Here is a 22,460-nt window from a genome sequence, read left to right as displayed (position 1 = left end):
ATACTACTACAGAAAAAATACTTTGTATTTCTACTAGCCACCTTTCCCTGCCACCAAAGTAACAAGGTCTTTACAACTATTCTCCCACCCCTACCTGAAAAATTCCAGTCCAGGAAATCAAGATGGACATGAAAGTGTCAATACTGAAGTGTGATTTTATTTTAATAATGCCTTTATTTTGTAAAGTGCACCATAGTGGGGGGGGGTGGGGTGGGGGGTGGCAGGGAGAGAAAGCTTTCCCTTTAATTACTATGTTAGGGCCAAGTTCAGAGAATTTCAGTGGATTGCTATAATTACATTACAGACACTTTAAAAACCTGTATGCAATGGTTTGATACAATTAGACTGTTATGATCCAAAGTACAAAATCAAGTTAAATCCTGAAGACTGCATGATATAATATTTGGCACATAGGTTTATGAACAAGCTGTAAACCTGTCATTTATATGTATTGTGACTTCTACAAGCTGTTCACCCACCAGTATCTCCTGCTTAGTCTTTAGTATTTTAGCCCTAGATAAATGCACAAGCCTGAAAGAATAAAACTGCTGGACAGACAGACTTCTCTCTAGGATACTCCTGTACGATTCTGTGAGTTTATTACCACTGGCCCATAAACAAAAAAGAAAGATGCCAGAAGTGACAGGCCAGAACTCTTGTTAGCACAGACCTTTAAAAATGAGCATCTCCTGACACTGTTTGTTTAATGTTCAAAATAGTCCATGATTAACAGCAACAGAGAACAAAACGCCTTCCCTTCATGCAACAGAAAGGCAAATAGCAACTTCAGGAGTAACTGAAGTCGCTCAAATATGACATATGCTATCAAAAGTTAGTATCACTGGATCAGAAAAAACAATTGGAAAAAAAAAAAGAAAGAAATCATCAGCATGTTTTTGAAAACATCCAGGCCTTTGAAGCAATGTTCGGACTAAGTAGCCAGGTTGTGGCCCGCAATATTTCAGAGATGAGCAGGAGGTGGATTAGATGCACGTGGCTGCAGGCACACTGCTCAACAGGGACTTTAGCTTTTACTTGTGGTTTCTACAGTCACTATGAAGTTTGCATAGAGAAGACGACCTATCCCCAGGTAAAGTAACTGCTATTATTTTCCAAGAGGAATGTGTTCTGACGAAGGAATGCTCCTTCAGCCTCTGAGAAAACAAAAGACAGTCTCTGCTGTCTCATGACAGCATAGTTTTCATTATGCCCTTGCCCTCTGCAAGGGAGCTTGAAAGTGCTGAGGTGGAGTGGGGAGAAAAGGAAGGAGACTGGTTGGAAGAAAGGTGTAGTTATAGTAAGCTGCAACATAGCCTTTTAGTTTAAAAAAGTGCCCAGATACAAAAAACACTGTTGGGAGAAAGGAACTCTGGAATACTGAAACGTTATTAAAGATTCTGCATTCTTTATCTGTTTTAAATAGTCCAGACTTCAAGAGGTGATCTTATGAATTTACGCTAGCATTGAATTTCTTTGTAACAAAAGCAGAAGACACATGCAAACATTTATATGTATACCTGTCCTTCTACGCAAGCTGGCAGACAAGAACAAGGGAAGCTGAAATGATACTGACACCTGCCTTTTACAGGGCCTTTAGCAAGTGCTCTGCAGAACAGCAGCACCAGAGGTCACAGCACAAAAGGTTTCAGGTGGTCTTAAATACATAGTTCTTTTGCTGAAGGAGAAATAAAACCCTTGTTTTATTCTCACAACACAGCATTTAGTGTTTTGAATTAAGGTTTTATTAGTGTCAGATTAGAAAGCTGACTAGACTAAGTTAAGGTTAAAAACAAAAAAATCTACAAGAGTGCCATAAAATTTCTAGTTACCATTGGAGAAGGGGTTTATTTTAATGTAATTTCATTTTTCTTTAAACTCTGGTAAAGACAGTCTCCAAATTATCTTCTTCAATAAAATGCAAACTGTATGAACAAGGGAAAAGTGAGACATAAGAAAAAAAGCAAGGAATTTTAACAACCACGTAAGTGTTATTTGTGGCTCATGATTGCTAATAGATACATACTACCAGTAATGTTCAAATTCAGGGTATAGGTTTTGTTTCTTCTTCCGAGAGCTTCAATGACTTCAATGTTTTGTTTTTTGCTGCTTTCAGTTTCAAGGAGCTCCTGCAGCATTAGCAGTGAGGTTACAGCACACTAATTGTTGTAGTCAATCAGGAAGAAGGTCATATTCCCTTTCTCCTGGGCAGTTAGAAAAATGGTGAACTTACAGCTCAGCACTTGCCTCTCAAGCTGTATACAGCAAAGGTGCACTTAAACAAAGGCAATTTATATCAGCAGGGAGGTATGGTATAATCAGACACCTTAAAATAACTGTTAATCTGTGTTTTCATTAGGGTTTTAAACTTTTGAACATGAGACTGAATTGCTGTGCATCAAGTTGCAAGGCACATTTTTAGGCCAAATTATTATATAGTTAATGTGCACACATATCTAAATGTAGGCAGAATATCAATTACTATAGTAGCATTCAGAGTCAAGCAATCATGGTGTTTTCTTATTTGCACACCATAGCAAGTTCTATTTAATTTTTATAATTTTTAAATGGGGATGAACATGATTTGCATGTCTGGTAAGCTGGAAACAGACACTGGGCCAATTCAAAATTCAGAAAGTCAATCAAGCTACTAAAAAGCATATGACACAAGTATTCTTCCATGTTAGAATACTAAGCTTCAGTCTTACTTTTGCACAAAGATACTCCAAGCAACTAAAGCAGACTTTTTAGGCTTGTACACTGTCACAAATCAAAGTATTTCTTCTAGGAGGTCTATTGGCTGATGTGATTAATTGAAACTTGCCATTTTCGATCATATGTAAATCTGATATGACAAGACAAAAACACCAAGGTAGCACAAAGGCTTGTTCAGCTATCCAGACATAAGATTTTATGTAGTGCATAAAAGTAAGTCTCTAGTAGGTCTGGACTGCAAATTTTCCACAAAAACACAGTCCTTATTGTCCTTTGTGTACTTTGTCAAATTACTGTTCACTTAATTTCAATATTTCTATCTGCATTCAGATAAAAATACCTAGCTTAATTTATCAGAAACACAGGAGGAAGTGTGAACAGGCACTAATGAAGGCCTAAACAGAGCCAGTCTCTTCTCTCACTGAGGCATATAGCCCCCTTGTCTCACAGTCTGCGGGAGGTAACTTTTTGGCATTTCATCAACTGACAGTGGATTTCCTTCCACTGTTTCAGGTCTCACAGTTTGTCCTTCAGTACTTGTCTGTAAAACACCTGATAGAGCAGCTTCCTGGGTATTTTTTTCTAGCCCAAGACCCAACGGCTGTGAGCTCTGACCTGAGATCTGCAGTTGTGCAAATCCAACAAGATCCCCCTCATTAGCAGGAGTTATTTGCTTTGTTCTTTCAAAGCATGGCCTGTCTGTGTTGGTTTCATCCTGACCGCCATTTTGTTTGAAATACTGCTGCCTCTGTGTTGTACTGTCACCTCCTCCAGCATGATCCTCTGATCTCTCTTCTGAATCTAGCAGTGGCTGAGTCGACTCAGACCTTGAAAAGACTTGTACAGGTGTTTGGTCTCTGTAGCCATTAAGTACTACAGTTGAATACTGTACAGTGCTTGAAGTGTTTTGTGTAGTTTCACCTTCATCACTGTCAGAGACGCTTTGCCTAGGAGAAGACATGCACGAGGATCCTCCAATACCACTGCTGTGCCCTTCTGAAGTACTTTTTTCCTTTTTAAGCAAGTCAAAGGGTTTTAGATCTTGTTCTGAAAAAGACTTCTTGTCATCAGCTTCTATTTCTACGACGCTTACATCTGTAAAGCTGCCTTCTGGGTACATCTGATCTTTGGAACTAAAGTTATGCTGAAAGAAAGAGATGGATGTTGCCTAAGAGGAAGGTTATGTTAAAAATCAAAAACCCCAATAAATATCTGAATTTTTATTCTGTAATTGTTTCAAATTTCTTCATATAAGTCTTGTCTTTACTAAGTTTGGCAATATCTCCAAAGTATCTGTTACAAAATGAATTTGTTTCCAATACAAAGTCTTAATTATGCAGCTATTCTAAAACTGTAATGGGTGTGCAAGCTTTGCTCTAATTTTAATTATTCTTAAGAGCTGTAAACATAGAACCATTTGTTGTGCAGCACAGCAACATTCTATATCAAGAGCCATACATATGTTACTTCCAATAATGTATTCAACATACAGCACTTCTTCATAGAAGCTACCCCCAGTTTATTGAACAGAATTTGCTATGTCATTCATGCCACACGGGGCATAAGTTTTGCTGCCATCTCCTCATCCATGAGAAACTTAGAGCTTTCTCTCATTCATGACTTCACTGTGCAAACAAGTCACTTCAGGGTTTTAAGAATGGGAATCATGAATTCTGTTTCCTTAATCCTGACCTCCTGTGTATGAGTAAAATAATTAGGACTTGACCCTTCCAACTTGTAAACTGAATATAATTCACAATGTTAAAGCCTGCTCTATGCTGTGAACTTGTGCCAAGGGCCATGTATTTCTAACACTGAATCTGTTGATGCAATAAAGTCTTCTAACCATACCATATCACAAAGTCATGAAACTTAACATCCAAGTTTTTTTTTTCCTTGAAATCCATGTGTGCTAGAAGACAGAAGACTCCCACTGGTTAGTTTATTTGAAACCTTGTGGACTAGGAAGATACAGGATGCAGAAGGACGAGTATTACCTTAGCTGGAACTTGAGGAGACCACTGAGCAATGTTACTCTTGGATGGATCAGGGACAATAGGCCAGATATGCTTTTTAATTCTGTAAAGGATTAAAACCAGAACAAAATTACAAGATGCACTCGCCAAATTCCTATGTTGATAGCAAGTACTGCATAATCCAGGACACCACTCCCTTACACAGCAATTTTGCAAGAGTATTTATTTCCAAATAGGAATGCTTCCTGCACATCTTCACATCTTTGTAGGAAGCTGTACTACTTAGCAAAACACAACACTGCACTTAACTCCTCCACACATTAGATGTAGCCATCCAACAGAAGGCAAACCAACAAATGGTAATGGTGAGGGATTTTCAAATTTATAGCACTCTAGAATCTACAGAGCAATCACTTAGGTAAAGTCTATGATGCATGTCACTATAAAAATACACTGTTGCTTCTTTAAGATAACTATATCACAGCTGTCAATCTAAGCCAACTTCACAGCTAAAAATAAAGTATTTGAAGAAAAACTTGCTTGGTCTTTTGTAACTCTGAAATCTTAAGAATGTAGTAACTGTTACTTAACAATAGAAGTTTCTGTAGATAAATCACCCCTAACCAAACTAACTTTGAAACTGATGCATCTATTCTGCTCTTTATAAGTGGGCTCCAACAACAGATCCTCTGTGGGAGAACTTTGAAGAACATTACAAGATGGGCTTTTCAGCTGACATCCATTAAGAACTGATTTTAGGAGCAGCAGGGAGGTCAGAAGGAAAAAGGGCACAAAATGCTGTCTAATTAGAAAGAAAAGATAGCTGACTGGGGACATGGGAGAGGTGCTACTCCTTGCCAGGGAAAACCCTTCAGCAATAAGCTCTCAGCTAAAGCCACAGACAAGAGCTCTGGGGTAGAGGGAGCAGGAGGAGGCAGGATGTTTCCCCGCAGACAGTAAATAGGCACACAGTTTGACTGAGGTTATGCAAGGTAGATAAATATCTGCCTAATTTTTTTGGCTGTAAAGCTTAAAGTTTGCTAACACTAATTAAATAGCTCAAATACAGCCAGCAAACAGATCTGTGGTTCACAAACTAGGGACCATCATTCTTAGTCATCATATGAGAGTAGAAAACAACACAGACAGTATATTCTGATCAAAACCTAACAAACCTAATCCTGACCAACTCTAGCAAGAACAGCAGGAATCGGAATCTCCTTGCAGGACTGAGTCATGGAACATTTAGTTTGTGTGCTAAACATTAACAGTAAGAAATTAGCATCAGAAGAGGCCCCGATTTCTCAAGGAAAATGCAAAAATGTTTATCACCAATCAATTTATGTGTGTTTTACCTTCTTTTTCTGATCTAACTGCAGAATATTTACTTGTTTGTACTGAATTATTGCCATCTCTCTGTTATGCCCAGAAATATCAGAAGCATAGAGAAAGACTTCATTTATACTTACAAGTCACGTTTGTTGAAGCAAAACAAAACTCCAAGAAGCACAATCAACAGGAACGCTAGACACACAGGTACAACTATGGCTTCAATTTCTCCTTTCCCTGAAGAAAACGAAGAGAGGCAGTTATAGCCCACTTTGGCATTTGAGGAACTCAGCAGCAGCACACATTCCCAAAGGGACAGGGAGAATCTGAAACTGAATACAACCCGCAGCCTCAGTCTTAAGCTTCTCCTTCAGAAGAACCTTTTCACCACATGAAAAGAGCCTGTTGGTGAAAACATGAAAAGCTCTGTCTCAACAATCTAATGCCTTGCATCAACAAAAAACACAGGTTGCTCTAGAACCGGTAATACTGACAGAGCAAGTAATTTCACAGTTTACGCAGATACGACTGTAACTTCTATGTTATTTCATCTGTGGCCCAAGTGTTTCAGTGGCCTACTGGCTGCCATAACAACATCATGGTCAAATAAGTAATGTAAGCAAAGTCACTAGTCATCCATCAGTTTATTCTGTACACAAAAATATTCTCTGCCCACAAACACTTAAGGCTCCATTATTGTTATGTATTCCTTCCAATGCCATACACATTAAGTAAACCTTACAGAATGCTTAGGGAAGAGCAACACTATACAGAAAAAAGAACACAAAAACCTGCTAAATCTAAAGTGCTTTCCACAACTAAGTTCAGTTAATGTTGTTGCTCTTACCATTACAAATAGGAAGCACTCTCTAAAGCTGAACATAGAGTAACTTTAACTCTTCAAAAAGAGTCTCTGTAGAGAACTGTAGCAAACTTTCATAGTGATATGAATGAGAATGCAGAACCTGAGGAAGGGTTCTAAGAATGGCTTGTGCTGACTGGCACCTAGATTAGCAGATCAAGATCCCAGCACACCTATGCAGCTTCTCAGGACACCTGCATCAGGATAAAGGCCAACCTACCTTCAGATTAAAACAAAGACTCTGGACCTTAAGACCACGGTAGGAGCCATCAGACACCAGAAGAGAAGACAAGGGCACTGAGTAAATCCTAATGACTCACACAAAGTTGGGGCAAAAGAATACTATAACCTAAAGTATACACAAAACACATCCAAAACCAGCAAGTTTGCCAACGTAAAAGCAATCCAGGAGACCTGCAGAGGAGCTTGTCCTCTGTACAATCAGAAAAAATCCTGACTAAACCACCTCTTTATGACTGAGTACCAGATAGGCTGCCTGGATATCACACACCTTGTGAGTGCGACTGTGACTGAAACTTTTTTCCTTTAAATAAAATCACCTTCCCCTCCTATAAGATCTTGCAGAGCCTTGCTGTACTGTTGCAACATTACTTCCTACTTCTACTAATCGTGCCACTCTTCCTTACCAAATTTTTGTGTAGTAAATGTAAAATCAGGACCACTCCTGCCTCCTTCATCTGTGTATGCCATCATCCGCACAGTATACAGTGTGTCACTGGTTAGAGAAGAAAGGGTATACTCTGTCTTGGAAGGATCCACTGTCACAGCTAAAGACAGGAAAAAATTTATAGTAGTTTTCTGTACAATTTATTAGATCTCCACAAAGTAGCATTAGGACATCATGTCTTCAGATGTACAAGAGTTTTAGTAGAATGCATGGCTGTATGAAAAATACAACAGACACAGAAAGACTACAAACTTGTACAAGAAATGCTGAGATTCATTTGTTTCTGTTCAAGTGTTTGAATTTAGTCTCTTCATGATATTTTGTGTTAATTTCCTGTGGGTTTTTTTTCCCCAGAATGTAGCTACAAACTAAACTAGTAGTGGGATTGAGGTTTAAAGGTCTCTAATATGCAGAATACATGGCTAACTAGAAACAGCTAGTTACTAACTAGAAAAAACATGGTTAGAAATAGCAAGAAGTAGGGTAGGCATAAGTAATTGGCCCTTCCAATTTAAGTAAATCTAAAAAAGAAAAACTTTTGATAGTGCTAGCTCCCTGTCTTATGCCTGCAGGTCATACACACTACTGAGAACTAAAATGCACTTCAAACAAGATATTTTACATCAGTAATACATTGATCTAGAGCTTCAGGAGTATTAAAAATCCCTTTTTTTTAAGGCTTTATCATAGTTAAATGCAGTCAACTCCTTTACATCTTGAATGGTCTAGCTTCATCTTGCTATACGCCCATCTCATCCTGTATTTAGATAGAAAGATAGGAGCACAACACTGACAAATCAGCTTTCAGAAACTAAACTCCGTACGCTGTTATACACAGACTGAGTGTTCTGAATTCTTTATTAGGGACTTTTCTGTTCAGTATGGAGGAGAGCTATGCCTCAGACATCAGCTCTATGTCATCAGAACAGACTGTCAGCTACACTCAATTTTGTATTTTTTTTTCAGGAACATGTATTAGGCAGGAGACAGACAGAATACTTTAATGCCACAAAGCACTTCTCTGCTTTCTGTTACCTGTTTCATTTCCATCGATAGTTTTGTAAAATATGGTGTAACTTCTGATAAATCCATTTTGTTCATCCACTGTGAGATGGTTCCATGTCAAAACAGCTTCAGCTTTTCCTACTTTTTTTGTCTGCACGGTTGGTCCTTTTGAAGGACCTGTAATGGGAGATGAAGATTAGTTTCTGTTGGGCACCCTTGCACCACAGAAGCAGTGTATTAATGAGCACTGAATTGCTACTGCATAAAAACTTCAATGGAATAGCTGGACTAACTTACCTGCAAAGCATTATTTTCAGACAACATAGCAACTCTAAAGGTATTTTAAGAGAAACCTCCAGGAAAAAAAGATATGAAAAACAGTAATCAGCAGACCACATGAAATCTTCAACTGAAGTTAGTCTTGGCTTTACACTTGAAATTTAAAATAAATCAGCATAGAAATATTACTATGCCAATAAAATAAACTCATGCCAAATTTTCTGATAAAGGTTGGAAAAAGGGAGTCAGCCACAGACATCTGTTTAACTCCTAAATACTGTATATAAGCAGAATGGATGTTAATAGAAGGGACAAGATCAATTATGTCAGATGACCCTCAATTGTAGGACCATTTTTCATTATATAGTCCACATTAAAGCAAAGATCTCATTATTTTTAGTGAAGAAGGTCAGTTTATGTGCTCCAAGATTACTATTTTGTACTTACGATCCTGCTGAAGATAAGCCTTCACAGACTGTCCACTTCCCTGACCATCAGCATATAGAGGGTACACAGTTATCAAGTAACACTTGAACGGCTTTATATCACCTAATAAAAGGAATTTAAAATGTGCTGTTTCACAGACAGTCAAATTCCTCATCATCTCTCTCATTTACTTCAGATACAGGGTTCTGGGTTTTGGCTGTTTTATTAGATGCACTTGTATCTAATGCAGCTGGGTTTTTTTTCTAGAGCTTATTGATATACTGCTTCAAAATATTAACTAAGGAACAATATAATGGTTCACATTCAAATGTTAAATTTAATAAACAGCCTTCATAGACGTCTGTGTTTTTCTAATTTATTTTAAATAAAAAGCCTTTGTCTGCAGCACCGAACCCCAAAATTACTGATTTGAGCTACTGATCATAATGTGAAAAGAACTGTAAAGCTGATCAAGTTTCATTGTTTGAACTGAAAGAGGGATCAGAGAATTTCATTTTGAAGGAACTCAGCCTTTTCACTATTTTAATGGTTTCTAAGAACAAGACGACTAAAACCAAACTGCAGATAAAACCCTTGCTGTTACATAATATAAATTTCAAAATGCAAGATTAGATACAGTTTTATATTTGACAAAAATATACAGATACTTCTACACTCATGATAAACTAAGAAAAGTCCTCAGCATTATCCCAGATTGCTGTCCTACAATAAAATTCTAGTCAGCATGAGGATGTTCCTCACTTTGAGAATACTTACTAGGTTTTTGGAGTGTTCTACAGAGTATTTGTAGAGCTAAATACCTTTTAAGTATGTTCCTTGAACATTTCCTGCTTCGTTCTGCCATTCTATGATGCAGTCTGAGCTGTTGGACACCAGACACCATTCGATCACATATTTAAGAACATAACTGTTAGGAGCAGTCCACCCTACCCACAACTTGCCATCTTTAGGTAGCGTCCTAACATTCTTCACAGGAGCTGTGATGAAAGAAAACAGAAGAGTGATAAATATTGACAGTTCTTCCACTAGATATTCATAATAATAGCTATTTTGTCAAATGTGGATACTTTCAGGTTATTGTAATGGTGACAATTTGACAGAATCTAAGTAAATGCAAAAGCCATTTTCTAAAATTTGGAAGCTTACATCTGAATCCTTGTATCAGAGATCCAAAATAAGCAGTATTAAGCTATTTAAAACTGGAAATTAGACTCAGCTTCTCTGTTCTCAAACACAGTAAGTTGCCTTATTGCACAGTAAAGAGATGCTATGTTTCTTCCAAAAGAAAGGGTCTATTTCAGAGAGAAATCACACCTTGAGACACTTCTAAATTCCCATTGTAACCCTCACACTCATGTACCTTACCAAGTACTTCTGGCTGCAATGCTACTCTGTTTGAAACATACCCTTAATTAGTTCATCTAACAGTTTTAGAACCTGTGGCATTTACACTAAAAGCAGCATCTGTCTGTATACTTATTTTTTGCTTCCTGTCCTGGTAGTGTTTGGATTGTCTAAGAGAAGGCTGGAAGTAAGGAGAAATCAGCCTGTAGTTACTACTACTGCACAATGAAAGGAACAGGAATAATAAAAAGGAACATGAACAGTAGGGAAACAGTGGAAGCAGATGACAAAGCAACCAGGCAAGATACTGAAAATGTGGGAGAGTGAGACTGGGACAAGAGAAGGGGCAGGAGGAGATCAGAAAGCAGAAGGAAGGAGAACAATGGTGAGATGGTATATACATGAAGTAAACGATGCTTGCTTCCCCAATCCTTTGATCTTTTTAAAAAGAAAACAAAAATACCTGCTATGCTAAGAAAAGAAACAATAGGGAATCTAGTGCACAGTAGCTCTAAGAATCAAAAAGAACAGCAAAATAGCACATATGCTTCAAATGAAACTGTGAGTAAATCCACACATTCCCTAGTATACAAATGGTAGCATAATTATAAGGCCTAAGACTGTAGATACATTCAGTAATACTTTAATTATATGTCCATGTAAAAGGTATCATTTTACAACACTGAAGATTTCTTATAACAAAAGCCACGCAGATGCATTTGAAAGAGACATTACTAGGACACTAACCTTTTGAATTACTTGCTGGGATAAGTAAAACTGATGGAGGGGATGCCCCGACTCTGTTATGGGCAATCACAGTCACTTCGTAAGTTCCATTTGGCAGCTTTAATGTAAGGTTGGTGGTATTAACATTGTATTTCTCTGGTGGACTGGAGAGAGATGATTTAGCTCTGACAGTCACTTCATACTGCAAGATGACTCCATTGGCTTCAAATGGCTCCAATGCCTGTTAGCAACACATCTTTGATTAGACTGATACTGAACAAATGTGACTTAACCTTTATTATCTTTGATGCACAATTTAAAAATCTGAGAGCAAGGTAAGTTACGTAGATCAAATAGCTGCATATTTCAGGAAAGTGCAAATAACCTGCATTCATTTCTGTAAAGCAGTAACTTCCAGAACTATTTCTGGTTTAAATCTTCTTTTTCTTGGCTCACAATCCTACCTAGTAGTTTAATAAAAGCTATTCTGTAAAGATCACAGAACATGTGTTAATAAAACCTGCACTTTATGTGACTTTACAACACAATGACATAAAAGGAATCTCACGTCTTAAGCTGTGTTGAACCTGAATGCAAAACAGCCCAAGTAGTTTTCTTTTATTACACATGGAAAAATACTTGTGTCTGTGTTATAACACAGAAAAATACTATGTTTCTGTGTAACAGTATTAGTTCAGATAACTGAAGAGAAAATTGTTGAAACTGTAAAGTAACACCAGTTTTCCAATTCTAAGCTAAATGATGTCAGAAGTGGCATGTGGCATATGAGTCACATCAGAAAATGATGCCGTGTCAATATACATGTAACTTCACACAAGCCACCTAGTAATAGGGAAAAAGTAATAATAAAAAGACAGTTAGATCAAATGCGACAAAGTTCACAGACCAAAAGAAAGCAGGAGGTGGGGACTGACCATAATTGCATTCACTTTCTCAGCTTTGGACTAATCAGCCAACTAGACACAGCAGCCTACTGCATGCAAACATGCAGTGCTGTATTTAATAAGTTTGGCCTCTGGAGTGTCTCTAGGCTTAATGGATTTTGCAGCTGAGTACCCCTGTCCAGATAGTGTTACAAAAGTTTTAGGATACAGCAGAAGGCATGACATGAAGATTTACTGTGTTCAAGTGAAAGTTTCCAATTCCACAGACTGCTTAAGGAAAGCAAGTCAGGAATCTGACAGTCGTTTCTGTATACTCTGGATCACAGATGTGTGTCAGTTAACTGATGGCCTTTACATCTGTACTTTTGATTTTTTGTAACTCATTATTATAATAAGAATACTAAAGTCACTTCTCGTATCAATAAAACCCGTACTATCCCAGCTATCTACTAAAGTTTGTTGAGGTAAACTTTGTCACTTAAACACTCATGTTTTTAAAAGAATGCTCAATTCCTGCAGTTTATCTTGTTGCTTTACCTTCCACATCAAATGCACAGTCCAGGAAGCTGGTGAGCGAGATGCATCAATGATCCTCCATATGGGTGGTCCTTTAGATGGTTCTGATGAAAGAAACAATGCTTAATAGTAGAAATATTTTTATTTAATCTGTTTGAATTCATCCTTTGACTATCACTAGATAATTACCTTTTTTTTTTTTTAATAAAAGCATATGCAAAAAGTGTTTCCTTAGTTCCTCAAAGAAAATAATGCTTGGTATATTACATGGAACACCTGCATGGAAGATTTCCTGAAGGGATGAGCAAAATACCAGTTCTGCTCTAAGTGTACAGTATCAAAATAACTGAGAGTCACCATTCTGAGCATCTGCAACAATGGGCTGAAGATGACAGTGCTGAGTGAGGCACAACCAAACCTACACCATGCAGCCTGTGTCCAGAGGCACAGCCCTGCACATCTGTATACTGCAAACCTTGCTATGGTCTGTAGCTCCAACACTCTCCCTACCCCTCCATATCAAGTCACCTAAAAAGGAGAGTGCAGAAAAAGTTAAAAACAAGACAAATTTCTCCTGCCAGAATTCCCCAAGTTTCCTATATCCTTTACGCTAAAAAGGGTAACAGAACTGCAATACTTTTGTACAATACTTTCTGGTGTCAGTACTGTAAAAAATTCAAGTGATATTTTGACTACAAATTTCATTTCAAAGTAGAATGATTCAATCTATTACAGTGCATAAAGCAATAAAAAGTGGCCAATCCTGTGTGAGGGCCTTAGCCCTAACAGAAAGATGATCTTAAAATGCATTTACATTTATAATCTTGCTAGACTGTATCTTCTCTGGGAGTTTTTTTTATTGCATTTTTTATATTAATCGTCAGGAATTTTCAGCTGTTTTACCTCCAAAAAACAGTATCAAGTCTACAGTGGGCATCTTGTCTTTTATGCTTTACATCAGGAGGGAAGGAGAACTGCGAATTGAGGCAAAGGGAGCTCTTTCCTAACAATCTCATTTGAGTACCCTGATTTCATGCACATGAAACAGAAGCAATTGTCCATCTTGCCTAATATAGATCATGAATGCACCATGATCTGCCTTACGTTCATTTCGTACTATAACACCTTTGTTCTGAGGCTAAAATAAGACATGGGTACTTAATCACTAACAGCAATATTTTTGCAAAGACAGTCACCACAGCAGAACAGCAATGCAGTCTAAACAGGCAGGCAGTCCTGAAATCCTCATTGCTCAGGTTGAGATAGTAACCACAGAAAACAAAACCATAGTGTCATTAAGAGTTGAAAAGAAGTGACTAGAATATTTACAATATCTCCCTAGAGAAGGTACATTTTGTGTAGAGCTGAAGCAATGTCATTAGGTACACATAAACTCCATTTTGTTTAAACAAGTATGTTATATACTACAATCTTTTTCTTACTTCTCCAATATAAGAAGACATGTGAATTCAGTCAAAACTCATCACTGGGAACTCAGTTTGGATAAATGAGGAAGGATTTCTGATCCAGTGCAGTTAGTTAAGCTCCAAGCACAAAGTGGTGTTTTGACAATGAAACCTGTATTGGTTTAACTCTGTTTAAAGACATGCACTGAAATGCTGCACTAAATAGACTGCTTAAGAAGAGGGTGCCTTGGAAGGCACTAAGGAACAGACAGGATATTACAGAATGGAGACAAGGAAGAGTGCAAGCAGGAAAGGCTAAAGCACATTTAAAAAAAAAGAGATCAATCAGGCTGACTTAGAAGCTAAACAGATATCACAAAGTATTTGTAGTAGTCAGAGGGAAGAACAGATTCCCTACTGGGTATCAAGCACACAACCAGAAGGTCCATTCATTGGCTCCATATAGGGTAGGATCAGTATAGACCAGAAAAAAGCCAATCTTGCAGGCTATCAAAGTAGAAACGAAATGGAAACAGGACCATGCTAAAGCAGTTTCACGCCTCACAACCCTAGAATTGGAAGAGTTTCTAACTGATCATAATGAAGTTCCTGGAAAAACAAGACATAAAATCCCCGCATCATTTAATTCTCTTTAAAGTCAGAAATCAGCAAGTGATTCCCAATGCTGCTGCTACTGATGATTCAGGAGGAAACCAAACAAGCTTTTAAAATCAAATCCCTTTGAGGGTGATTTACTAATTCTAGACTCCCCAGAAATCACAGTGTGTTTATTGTAATATACACAGCTATGCGGCAAACCTGCTTTGCTGGATATAAAGACCCTTGGCTACAGTCACTATTTGGAAGTACAAAGCAGATGTTTCCTGATAAGGATTAGGCAGTAAAACAATTGCGGAAAGATTTCAAAATTGCCAGAATGCTTGCATTACTCTTCAGCATCATGACTGTACATTTGTGCCTTTGCATTTAAGGATTCCATTCAAACTTCACTTGATAGTTGCAGTACTTAACACTTGGAAACATAACACTTGGATAAAACCATATGGAAATGTAGAAGTATACCTTCCTGAATATAGTAGTGGTAAATACATCTGTACCTTGGTAGCTTGCTACTGAGACAAACACCAAATCTTTTGAATGCAGAATTTGCAAGCAGATGTGGAATCTTCTGGGATATGGGTCTAACAGTTTTAGACAAAGCGCAACTTCTAAAGGTCAGTTTTATAATTCGATTGAGGGCAATAATAAAGGTTTTAGTAACTTAGTGTCCAGTGTCTGCTTGTTTCATTTAATCTTTGCAATAGGCAACTGTACAGTAAATATCAATTAATAAAATTTTGGTACAGGTTTTGCCAAAATTGCAACCTGAAGTCCCTTGTCTGAGTCTGATGCTTGGTAGAGCCTGACATTTGGCAGAAAAAGGATGAGGGAACTACAGACCTCATGAGCTCCTTTCCAACTTAAGTTATCCCGCTGTCCTATAAATTTGCAAGTGTATGTAGGCATTTGCAAGAGGTGACCACAACTCTGAAGTTGTCTGTAAGCAAACTCAGAATACAAAATTATTTTACTCTCAACTTATTCCTACAATAGCAAAAAATGCTAACTGATTAGCAAGCACTGCAGAAAGAGTGTGACTATCCTGTTATCGTTAGGAAGGGCAGCTACAACAATTTGTTAAAATGCTATTCTACCAGCAGAAAACAGACTGTATTTACATTTGCCATGTATCACAACTAATGGCACAGGTATTCCTCAACAGCTTACTGCACACTGAAATCAGTTCATTTTACCTTTAGCAATAAGCAAGACAGTCATGTAGGGTGTTTTGATACCAATAGAGGTTCAGATTCAAGAAGATACCAGTTAGCACCTCCCAAGCATCTATTAAAGATGTTAAATTAGTTCCAGTTCAGTCTAAGTGGGCTACTCAGATGAATGACAAAAGGAAAACAGACCTCAGAAAGGTAAGCTGTACATCAAAGCCTGTGGCTTTTATTTGGAGAGTAATTAAAGGGCCAAATGCATAGGTCTAGGTTGTGTTTGTATATACACTGCATGTATTTTTGTTCTGTTAATGGAAAACATAAGAATCCACTATCCGAGAACAGGATTTTTCATACTGTAACAAATGCATGGGTGTGATTTTAATGTCAGTGTTCCAATAATTACTGCTCACTTATTGTTGTGCAACTTTATTTTGTATGAGTTTACAGTTGCTGCAACAATTGCTAAGTCATGCAATGCTGCAAAACAAAAATGCCAAACAAAATAAAAAAATCAGTAACAGAAAACGCTAAACACACTCAACTAATGGTTTTGGCACAATTCAGTTGCAGAAGGCAGTCTCTGTACTTAAGAACAAACTTGAAGAAGAGCCTCTCTAGTGGGGAAATACTGCAATGACTTCCCTGAGCTGTGAAGTATATTAAATTCATAACACAGTGAGTTGTAGTTACTTTAATGCCACACTATATTTCAAGTAATGCATGTGTTCATGAGCAACTGGAAGCAATCAATGAAGTTAAAAAACATGCTGTGGAATGCAGAGGACACAGATCTTAGAAGACACTGACTGCAGTAACAGTCTCAGTGCCACTGTCCTGAAGGAATATGAATGAGGCCAGGGTGAGGCAGCACACCTGCCGAACACACAGTTCAATGGAAACAGACAGCGTCATAAGAGCTGACTGGAGCATCACAAGGAGTTGAAAGGCCAGCCAGGTTGATGAGCTGGTTGTACTGTGAACAGATTTGGTGCCTGGCAACAACTCTGCAACGCTGAGGATTTGTTTCACAACGTAGTGAAGGCTGATGCTTGACTGAGGCTCTTATGCAGTTTTTTTCCCAAGGCTGTGAACTTAAAGCTTAACCTAGTGGTTCACTATCTTTCGTGTATCTTAAGTAGTAATCAGTTTATACTTTGAAGTTGTATATATCCTGCTTGCAAAGTCCTTTTGTGCAAGACTAAACATGATCCAAATACTGCCCCCAAAGAGCTGATGCTACTAAGAAGTTTTCCTCGTTACATCACGATAGTAGCAATTCAGTGTTCACTCCTACTGCAAAGGGACACGATATTGGAAGTCCAGATCTACAAGATGACAACTCTAATGATTATGTTATCAAGAACGGAAATTGCATGGGAACAGTGATTTTTGTGATTAAATATAGCCAACATAAAACCATTTTCCACACAGACTCAAATCTTGCTTAAAGTCAGCCGTTTATAGATGGCATTCTCTTTCTTACGCCTCCTACAGTAACAACCATATCAGTGACGAACAGCAAGACTCCCGATTGCTGTGCACAGAATATTGTAAACAAGTGGGTACAAGACAGTGCAGAGGCAGCTGTAAGTGACTCTGACAAGCAAGAAAGTGTTGTAGATGCAGAATACCTTGGGAAAAGTTAAGAGTAAACCAGACTGTTTTATTTAGATGCTTTGGTGCATAAGAGGCTACACTTCCTATATGCACATTATTTCATATCATTGCTTTATTAAGTCTGTGAAGAAGTCTACGTACCCTGTATGACGAAAATCTTCTGTTTCATACTTATTGATGCTTGTTCACCTATGACTAACTAATGGCCTCCTAAACACTGAGTTATTCACAAACTAAGGCAGTCTGTCTACCAAAAAAACCCCCACAAACTTTCACACAGGCAGGATAGCTTCTGTTACAGAGGATAATCTTCAGAACAAAAAACCAAGCATAAAGCCTACATCTCTTCTAAAAGATTTTGAGAATATACCTTTCTATGAAGAAAGCTATGAAGAAAGCTTTTCTTCCCTACCTCCCATTTTAGCTGTTTTCAGGGAGCACCTCTAGACTAGCTTTACGGGAAGCTATTCTCATGCTCCTTGGAATGCATGGGTCAAGTTGGTCAGTACTGAAAGCAACTCAGGAGAGCCTTGTTATGTGTATAATCAAACAGCTCAAGCAAGGATGCACAATTTCAGCTGGCTATTGCCAAATTGCTGAGCACTCACATTCTGAAAGTCAGTGACCTACTTTCATATATTACTTACTATCTTCAGTGGTGACCCCTGTTTTCTCTTCACTCCAGTCACTCCAGTAGCCCACTCCATCTTCCTTCATGCAACGAATTGAAAAGACATACTCTGTGTAGGGTCTGAGTCCTTGGACACTGAATGAAGTTCTTGGTGAAGCTGTATCTTCAGGAGGAACCTGTAAATGGAAGAAAGATTTTAGAGGCACTGATCAAAAATTGTAAAGCTGAGTTCTGTGCTACTACATCTCCCATCCAAGAGGGCTCCCCACTGCATACACACCCGATACAAACAACATAGTTTTTCTCCTCTCATTTCCAAAAGCTTCAATTCTCAATCCTGGTTTGGTAAGGGATCAGAGTTGTGTGTATTTACCAGGTATAATACAATACATACACTAGAATAGGTAAGCAGCTATCTCAGGACAATCTCATATTCTAGTTTCTTTTTTAACTAGTTTATGTCTACCTCTCCTTCCTTCCCATATAATTCCTCTACTTACTGATCTGTAATATCCCACCTCACATTTCAGAACTTTGCTAGGTTATCTGCTTGATTATTGATTGCAAAATATGTGTGCTAGAAGCCTTCTAAAAGCTACAGAATCCAGGATCATTGCTTCCACTGATACAGAAGTGCTTCTTAACTGACATTTGAAATAGTTTGTTTTAGAAGAGTTTATGCTTTTGTTAATAAATGAGTTTATTTTCATAGGCTCTTTTCTTTATCTTAGATTAGCAACTGAATGCCAGAAAATATTGTTTTGTGAAAACATTACTGCATATGTACAGAAACAGATGCATGATGTAGATAATAGATATATGTAGGTACACACACAAACTCCATCACGTTATTCCACTTGCAATTAAGGGTTTTTTATAGTAAGCAACCCTGCAAGAGGAATGACTGCAGATCAAACACACATGCAGGACACTCAAGAGGTTAACCCTGAGTGCAAAGAATTGTCAAAGCAGTCAAATTTTACCACAGCTGAGCAAGTTCAGTTGTTTTAAAAGTTACTATTTCAATGGTCTTGTGTACATGTTAGAAGGACAAGACAAGCTAAACAGACTTAATAGGACAATGTATCAACAGATCCTGGAGTTGCAGAATAAGCTATGCAGGATGGTGCTCTTTAAAACATCAATACAGGTGACCTTAATAATTAATCTCTGCATCCAAAGCTTGCAAAGTTCCTCCAAAGGAATACACTACATTATTCACAAGCAGCAGTGTTATGCTAGCTGCTTCAAACACCATATTTTGGTAAGTCAGAAGCTGTCTTCCTTCCAACAAGTCATGAAATTCAGAATACTTTTGCGCCTCTGTACTGAAACAAAAGATGGGAATATCTTGATGAAAAGAGCGTTTCTGGAATACTGCTGCTCAGAGAGGGCTTAAAGAAAGGCAAAACTGAGAAATATGTCCATAGACTGATGTAGAAGGAAAAAAACCACAACTCTTGAGGACATGAACATATTATAGTGCACTACAGGTAAGGCATATTCCTTACTCTTTTCCAGTTCCTTGACTGCATCAGGCTTAAGCCATGTATGCAGGACAACCATACTGTATAGAATCATAGAATCATTTAGGTTGGAAAAAACCTTTAAGATCAAGTCTGGCTGTTAACCTAACACTGCCAAGTCCACCACTAAACCATGTCCCTAAGTGCCACATCTACACATCTTTTAAATACCTCCAGGGATGGTGACTCAACCACTTCCCCGGGCAGCCTGTTCCAATGCTTGATAACCCTTTCGGTGAAGAAATTCTTCCTAATATCCAATCTAAACCTCCCCTGGTGCAACTTGAGGCCATTTCCTCTTGTCCTATCACTTGTTACTTGGGAAAAGAGACAAACACCCACCTTGCTACAACCTCCTTTCAGGCAGCTGTAGAGAGAGATAAGGTCTCCCCTCAGCCTCCTTTTCTCCAGGCTAAACAACCCCAGTTCCTTCAGCCGCTTCTCACAGGACTTGTTCTCTAGACCCAGCTTCCTTGCCCTTCTTTGGATGCGCTCCAGCACCTCAGTGTCTTTCTTGTAGTGAGGGGCCCAAAACTGAACACAGGATTCGAGGTGCGACCTCACCAGCGCCGAGTACAGGGGGACGATCACTTCCCTCGTCCTGCTGGCCACACTATTTCTGACACAAGCCAGGATGCTATTGGCCTCCTTGGCCACCTGGGCACACGGCCAGCTCATCTTCAGCTGGCTGTTGACCAACACTCCCAGGTCCTTTTCCGCTGGGCAGCTTTCCAGGCGCTCTTCCCCAAGCCTGTAGCATTGCATGGGGTTGTTGTGACCCAACTGCAGGTACAGCAAGTTCAAAAAAGCATCCCAGCATTGTGCAGTGTTTCCCAAAGCTTGAAATTACATTTAGATCAGTAGTTTTGCATGTGCATGGGAAGATGAAAGTTCATGAATGTTCTAGACGTTGCATGTACAGAATAAAAATTCAAAATAAACATACTGCAGCATGATTGGGAGGACAGCAGAGAAGTCCACAAAGAAGAGACAAAGTCACTGTACTGTAGATTGTGCCAAAAAGCCTATATCACAGCCTTCACGATCAGGCCAGATAAACTACCTTGGGAGGTCACATAAGGCCTAAGGATAAAGTGAATCCTCTGAACTGCAGCAGCGAGAGAACTTCTGCAGTTTGACAAATGGCTGGCTTACAGCAGAAGAGTGACAAGGGATATTAGTGGTATTACCTGCATCCAGTTTGTGTCACCAGTGATCCTATAGCGAATATTGAATTTCAGCTTCATCACAGCTTCTGAAATCCGATTCTCCCAGGAAAGCTTCAGAACAGTAGGTAGTATTCCTGAGTTGACTGATAAGTTGTGTGGAGACAGAGGTTTAACTAGAAGAGAAGGAGTTACAGTCAACTCTACAGCTGTATTTTATCACGCCTCTAGCAGTTGGTACACTATGTTATAACACTACCATTAAAGCCTTTCACAAGCTCAAATGGCTGCTACTTCACACTAGCTTCTAAAGCAGACTACTCAACAAGAACTTGCTATCTGAATTGTAATCACATCTCTCACCTTCCCTACCTTTGTCCAGCCCAGTTCAAGTTCTAGTCAACAATATTCTGGCAGTGTTAATTTTTATAGTGAAGAAACATTAACATACCAATTCAGCAATATGCACAGAAGCAGCAATTATGTACTACTAAAACTTTATTAAGAAGCATATAGTTACCAATCTCAACGGGATCAAGAACAAGAGGATCAGATTCAGCCTTCCCAAGAGCGTTTGCTGCTTCGACCCAGACCTCCAGGTTAACAAAGAACTGAACATCAGAAATTGTACAAGAATTGTTTACATCTTTTGGTATACAGTCAGGGAAGTTCTCTTGTGGCCTAAATAAAAGCAAAGGAAAAACAAGGTATAAGCAGTAAGTTTGGTTTCATTCAGAGAATCTTTTAAAGTAGGTCAGAGTGATCAATCAGTTCAGCTCTTATGTTTCCCCTCTGCCATTATCTTTGTAAGCAGAGGGGCAGGAAGAAAAGGTGAAGAGATTAGAATGGCTTGTTCAGCCACAAATGCATGATTGCATTAGAACAGAAACTAGAATAAAACCTCTTGACTTCAAGTCACACATCTTCAAAAGCACAAGCCCCGGTATTGTAATTACAAAGTTGTACAAAAACCTGGCTTAGCTTAAAAAATAAAGATCAAGAATTGATATATTTAATCAAAAGCAATATGGCTAGTAACTAGACACATATTCATGCATTAAAAGATGTAGTCAGTATTGCCTGCATACCCTTCAAGAGTACAGTGTTACAACTGCAACACACCATCATTTCTGTTCATCATCTTCTGCTACACTAACAGCAGATAGTCCTAGGGGCATCAGGAGATTTGCAAAGCATTAAGGTTTTCTATCTATCCATACTTTCTACTACACTCGTTACCAAAACACTTTAGCAGAATGGGGTAGATGGAAAGCTGTAGGCAAGTCATTCCTGTTTCCAGAGGAGAGCAACAATTCTGTCCACTCCATTTTAAACTACAAGAGACCATCTGAAGAGTTTGAAAAATACTTAATTTGCTTTCCCAGGAGAAATATTTTTGCTGAAGCTTTCATGTTAGGATTAATCATGGACAAACACAGAACATTCTGAGTTCTTAGGAAGTACAGAGTAGATAATACTCTACAAAATCCAGTCACTATATGTTGGTTTCTCTACTTAAAATCACAGAGTGGTCT

The 22,460-nt window shown here is 38.4% G+C and overlaps 1 protein-coding gene across 2 annotated transcripts in view; it reads right to left on the bottom strand.

The window, feature by feature from the left end:
* Positions 1-135: 135 nt before the first annotated feature.
* Positions 136-22,460, bottom strand: part of IL6ST (interleukin 6 cytokine family signal transducer) — a 33,518-nt gene continuing 11,193 nt past the window's right edge. Inside the window, exons 5-16 of one of the 2 annotated variants that reach the window (XM_050912492.1) lie at positions 21,446-21,606; positions 20,950-21,101; positions 18,250-18,409; positions 12,811-12,893; positions 11,390-11,609; positions 10,099-10,275; positions 9,299-9,400; positions 8,603-8,749; positions 7,527-7,667; positions 6,158-6,254; positions 4,710-4,791; positions 136-3,856 (exon numbers count right to left, since the gene is read on the bottom strand). In XM_050912492.1, coding sequence (XP_050768449.1) covers positions 3,131-3,856; positions 4,710-4,791; positions 6,158-6,254; positions 7,527-7,667; positions 8,603-8,749; positions 9,299-9,400; positions 10,099-10,275; positions 11,390-11,609; positions 12,811-12,893; positions 18,250-18,409; positions 20,950-21,101; positions 21,446-21,606 — 2,248 coding nt within the window. In that variant the 3' untranslated portion in view covers positions 136-3,130. Of the gene's footprint in view, positions 3,857-4,709; positions 4,792-6,157; positions 6,255-6,278; positions 6,420-7,526; positions 7,668-8,602; positions 8,750-9,298; positions 9,401-10,098; positions 10,276-11,389; positions 11,610-12,810; positions 12,894-18,249; positions 18,410-20,949; positions 21,102-21,445; positions 21,607-22,460 lie in introns of those variants that run through there. The other variant, XM_050912493.1, reaches the window with a different exon arrangement.

This window comes from Gymnogyps californianus, chromosome Z, assembly GCF_018139145.2.
Source record: "Gymnogyps californianus isolate 813 chromosome Z, ASM1813914v2, whole genome shotgun sequence".
NCBI lineage: Eukaryota > Metazoa > Chordata > Aves > Accipitriformes > Cathartidae > Gymnogyps > Gymnogyps californianus.
This window is presented reverse-complemented; position numbering and strand designations above follow the sequence as displayed.